This window comes from Phyllobates terribilis, unplaced genomic scaffold (genome assembly GCF_046119375.1).
Source record: "Phyllobates terribilis strain yellow unplaced genomic scaffold, ASM4611937v1 Scaffold_11__3_contigs__length_659146591, whole genome shotgun sequence".
Classification (NCBI taxonomy): Eukaryota; Metazoa; Chordata; class Amphibia; order Anura; family Dendrobatidae; genus Phyllobates; species Phyllobates terribilis.
The window spans coordinates 580,773,658-580,779,223 of NW_027362771.1; the positions used below are offsets into that span (position 1 = coordinate 580,773,658).

General features: G+C 41.6%; 1 protein-coding gene across 1 annotated transcript in view; it reads left to right on the forward strand.

The window, feature by feature from the left end:
* The window catches only part of DNM2 (dynamin 2), a 75,540-nt gene extending 70,218 nt beyond the window's left edge, over positions 1 to 5,322 (forward strand). The window contains exon 21 of the mRNA XM_073654207.1: positions 4,283 to 5,322. Coding sequence (XP_073510308.1) covers positions 4,283 to 4,325 — 43 coding nt within the window. The 3' untranslated portion in view covers positions 4,326 to 5,322. The remainder of the gene's footprint in view (positions 1 to 4,282) is intronic.
* The last annotated feature ends 244 nt before the right edge of the window (positions 5,323 to 5,566 follow it).

Below are 5,566 nucleotides of genomic sequence, written 5' to 3' on the forward strand. Positions count from 1 at the left end.
CTATCACTCCATATATCCCCCCTATAGCTCCTCCTATCACTCCATATATCCCCCCTATAGCTCCTCCTATCACTCCATATATCCCCCCTATAGCTCCTCCTATCACTCCATATATCCCCCCTATAGCTCCTCCTATCACTCCATATATCCCCCCTATAGCTCCTCCTATCACTCCATATATCCCCCCTATAGCTCCTCCTATCACTCCATATATCCCCCCTATAGCTCCTCCTATCACTCCATATATCCCCCCTATAGCTCCTCCTATCACTCCATATATCCCCCCTATAGCTCCTCCTATCACTCCATATATCCCCCCTATAGCTCCTCCTATCACTCCATATATCCCCCCTATAGCTCCTCCTATCACTCCATATATCCCCCCTATAGCTCCTCCTATCACTCCATATATCCCCCCTATAGCTCCTCCTATCACTCCATATATCCCCCCTATAGCTCCTCCTATCACTCCATATATCCCCCCTATAGCTCCTCCTATCACTCCATATATCCCCCCTATAGCTCCTCCTATCACTCCATATATCCCCCCTATAGCTCCTCCTATCACTCCATATATCCCCCCTATAGCTCCTCCTATCACTCCATATATCCCCCCTATAGCTCCTCCTATCACTCCATATATCCCCCCTATAGCTCCTCCTATCACTCCATATATCCCCCCTATAGCTCCTCCTATCACTCCATATATCCCCCCTATAGCTCCTCCTATCACTCCATATATCCCCCCTATAGCTCCTCCTATCACTCCATATATCCCCCCTATAGCTCCTCCTATCACTCCATATATCCCCCCTATATCTCCTCCTATCACTCCATATATCCCCCCTATATCTCCTCCTATCACTCCATATATCCCCCCTATATCTCCTCCTATCACTCCATATATCCCCCCTATATCTCCTCCTATCACTCCATATATCCCCCCTATATCTCCTCCTATCACTCCATATATCCCCCCTATATCTCCTCCTATCACTCCATATATCCCCCCTATATCGCTCCCTCCTATCACTCCATATATCCCCCCTATATCGCCTCCTATCACTCCATATATCCCCCCTATATCGCCTCCTATCACTCCATATATCCCCCCTATATCGCCTCCTATCACTCCATATATCCCCCCTATATCGCCTCCTATCACTCCATATATCCCCCCTATATCGCCTCCTATCACTCCATATATCCCCCCTATATCGCCTCCTATCACTCCATATATCCCCCCTATATCTCCTCCTATCACTCCATATATCCCCCCTATATCTCCTCCTATTACTCCATTTATCCCCCCATCAGAGGGAAAGTATAGAAATAGCAATAGAAACATGTCCCCTCTTCTGATTTTGGCTTATAAATCCTGATAGGTTACGGTCACACTATCTCTCCTCCTATTGCTCCACATATTTCTTGCTCCCATAGAAGTGATTATTAGTACATGTAAAAATTAAAAACTTTGTAATGTCTTTTATTAGAGAAATCCATTTCTTTCTGGACTGCTCATTCTTTCTCAATTCATGGGTAAAATCTTTCTTGTGAAATCAGACTTTCCCATTACAGCTGGTGCTTATAAATTTCTATGGAGAACGGTAACTGTCGTTTCAAGAATACTTGCAGCGGAATGTCTGTGTTCCACTAGCTCCTCCCTCCTCCATAGAAATTTAAAAGCACCAACTGCCATCTCCTATCTCAGTAATGGGAAAGTCTGTATTTACCAAAGACAGATTTTACCCGTGAACTGAAAGTAAAAGATCGGTCCCGAAGGAGAAAAAGATGATTCATCTCGTTTAAAATATTACATAGTTTTTTTTATTTTCATTAGTACTATTGATTTTTTTTTATTTTTTTTTTTAATACAGGAAGTCCCTAAAGTCTGGAGAGACAGGCTCATTAAATTTATTAAACATTTGATTCAATTGGAGTATTAAATAACTTTTTCAATATGATGCAAAGGTTGATGCGCTTTGTAAAATTATATTATAGTTAATTAAATTAATTGAAATTATAGTTAATGAGCACTCCTTTGTGTTCAGACTTTAGGGACACCCTGTACAATAAAAATGAAAAGATGCTTACTCTTTAGCCGCATTTAAGTGAGCGCAATACTAGTCTCTACCTGAGACACAAGTGGCGCTAAAGGGTTCCTTATTCATTCATTTGTCCCCCTTCGTAGTGATGTCACCGGGACCCCAAAGGTACACTGAAGTACACAGAGTAGTGACTTGAAAAAAACATTTAACCTGGTTATAGTTTAACCAAAAACTCCACCCAAAATGGTCATTCTGTAAAGATTTATGGCCTTCACACCCAACACTTGATATAATTTTCTATTTAGCCTCATCCTGTCTAATAAGAAGAGTCCTGATCACAGGATGTCCTACCACTGGTGATCAGCGATTCTCAGCTGGTATTAAGTGTTCAGTTTCCCTACAGCTCCTCCACGGGACACGTGAAGCATTACACAGGTGGCAATAAGCTGGGTCCTCCAGGGCAAGCGAGAAAGACTTTCTTTAACATTTAGTAACCTAAAAAAAAAAAACCCTAAAGATCTATGGTCCATAAATGCGTAAATATTTGCCGTCACTCTATGGTCTCAAGCGTTGGGATTGAAAATTGCAATGATTCGCATAGCCAGATTCTTTTCGGACGCCTCTTATATTTCTTGGGGCTCGATGTTCAAAAAAAATAAAAAAAATCTATGTAGGCCACAATAATCTGTAGGTCCCCATTCATATTGGACTGTCCGCCGAGCCTGATTATTTTGGGCTGTGTAGGGGGGGGGGCTCTTAGGTATGTCCCAGGGCTTATAAGTGTGACGTTGACTTATAGGGCAGCTACCTTACAATAGGATCACTTGATGAATTGGTTTGTAAGACATTCACGCCCATGAGGGACGCAATTTTCTGTTTTGGAGCAAAATATGGGGCTTTTTTACATTGAACTGTAAAATAAAATTAACTCCTGGGTCGTCTTTAAAAAAAATGAAAAGGCGAACGTGCAATGAAAGAACTAGAAAGTGAGACGACAAGAAGCCTTAAAATTCCTTGTCTTAAGGTCTACGGCTTAGCCTGATATCCCACCGGCGATCGATCGGATTGAGATTTGGGAATTTGGAGACAACTCATCACCATTTTTTTTTTTATAGTGAAACCTTCCACTAATTTCTATATTGCTTTTGATGTTTGGACCTTCACCATGTTGAAGTGTTAAAACAAACCCAAAAAAAAAGCTACAAAACAACAAAAGCTCGTCTATGTAGCAATTCCTGCTCCGCGGGGGTGGGGTGTAATCTCTAATTTCATGTAAAAAAAAAAATATTTTTCACATTTTTAGGACAGAACTGCTTGGGATGAACACGGATAGAAATGGCCAATGCTAAATTAATCAGTTCTTCCACTTACTTGTGTCTACATAATTACTTATTAAAGATGGTGCAAAGCAACTTGCAGGACCTGGTTCTGCGGTCCTGTGAACCGCCTCTTACTTGACAACGTTCCTGACTTTTCTGTTGATTATCTGGCATGGCGTCATTGTTGTGGCGTGACGCTCGTGAAAATGAATTCGTTCCATCTCTACTTCTTAAGCCTATTGACTATCGAGGGTTTCCAAAGGTGGACTTCCATTCCAATAGCTTTTAGTTTTGAACTGTGTGGCCCTTTCACAAATTGGCCATACAACACAGTAGTACCCAGGTCCGCTGCTCGGAGTGATTGCTGCATTTTCCACCTTGCCTAATGGCCCAAATTCTAAGCCCTTCCTTCTGGGCACTAAGGTCCAGTCCTGGTTGTTACAAAAAAATTGGGTGAGTTTCACAAATCTATCATGTAACATTGGGATCTGATTGGGGGGGGGGGTTAGCAGCACATTTTAATTTCCATAGGACACTGGCATTCTAGGAAGAAATACAATATTAAGATACCATTTTTGATCAGGCATGACTTTACGTGACACCAGAGGCAACACCAAGTATGCTGTCCTAAAATTAAGGACTACCACTAGGGGAAAAAAAAAAAAAAAATCAGAATTCCAGTTTTTCACAGCTTTTCATCCAGCTCTTCTGGAATTCCAGAGTCAGAAACTTTTACTACATTGTCCTAACCTAACTGTTGAACTTCATGAGAGAGAGAGATTTTTAGCAATGTCAGCTCCTCGGGGGCGGGTCTAATAAACCTGTGTGTTTCTTGTAAAAACAGGAATTTGCACTTATTACATTCATGGTTTATGTTAGATACAATTATAAGTCTCCATTTTTGTTTCCATGCAGACGACCACCTCCTACAGCCCCAGCCAAGCCTCAGTTCTGGTGACATCCTCCTCTTGCGTGGGATACATGGGGCCTTACACTCGGGTCTCTTCCAGGAACTTGCCTTGCTACTTTATTAGCCTTCCACTATACAAAAAATGGATTCACGGGAGACTCTCTCAGTCAAAGGGATTGGATCAATTATTTGGGACCAACACTTAAGGTTCTAAGTGGCATCAAAGTTGCCCAAGACAAGGTGTTAGAGAATGGGGCCTGTCATATGTGGTAGACACCAAGGTCTACAAGAAGTCATAGTAATATTTCCAAAAGCTTTCCTGGTATGGAGGTCCGGTGTCGTCCACCTCTGCCTATAGGTTTGATGGTTTCAACTGTACACTGTATATTTGGGAGTTTGAAACAGAGACATTTTCTAAAGGCTGCCTTTGTGGTGCAGCCTAAGTTGGGGTGGGATCCGTAAAATGAGATGGGACTTAACCTATATACTAAGAGTATTTTATAATGCTGTATTTAGGCCTTAGAGATTCTATTCTGGCTTCGGACACCGGGGCTTGGTTCTTATCCAAATTTCCAAAACAATGGATGTTAAGAATAGCCCAAAGTTGATTGACCTTAGAAGAGCACAAAGAGCCAATTCATCAAGCCTGGCGTTTTGTACTTCAATCTTGGTCCAGAATCCGCTGGAGTAACAAGCACCAAATTCGTTAAGAGGCGGAAATGTTTTACACTCTTGGGGTAATTATTTTTTTTCAGGATGGGCTCCGACCACTTCTCAGAGTTGGCTGAGGTGGCAAATTGTACAGTTTTACGTCAGTTTTGATGGATCCGGCCTTAATTTCTATATTGGTGTTCTCCAACCGGTGGATCTCTAGGTGTTGCTGACTCCAAACACTGGTGGAAGACCACCAATCATTATTGTCATGAAAATATTATATTATGAGAATCATGGGGAGAAAATGCTTGTACAAACTAACGGAAATTCTGTATGATGTGTAAGATGGTTAAAGTAGAGAATATCTTCTTAATAAAATCTTTTAACCACGGACTGTTCGTATAGCGTCTTATAACCATTGAGGATTTCCGGCCTCCAAGTCTTCGATTTGCCTTCCATCAAGTTAATACAAATTCTAGGGCCGAAATCTATCACTTATGATTAGTGATGAGCGAGTACCGTAATATTCGTTAATCGCTATTCTTTGAAATAATCGCGTATTCGTTCTGAATAGCGAGTACAATGTAAGTCAATGGGAAATGCGAGTAATTTTCTGCTGGACCTTACAAAGGGGT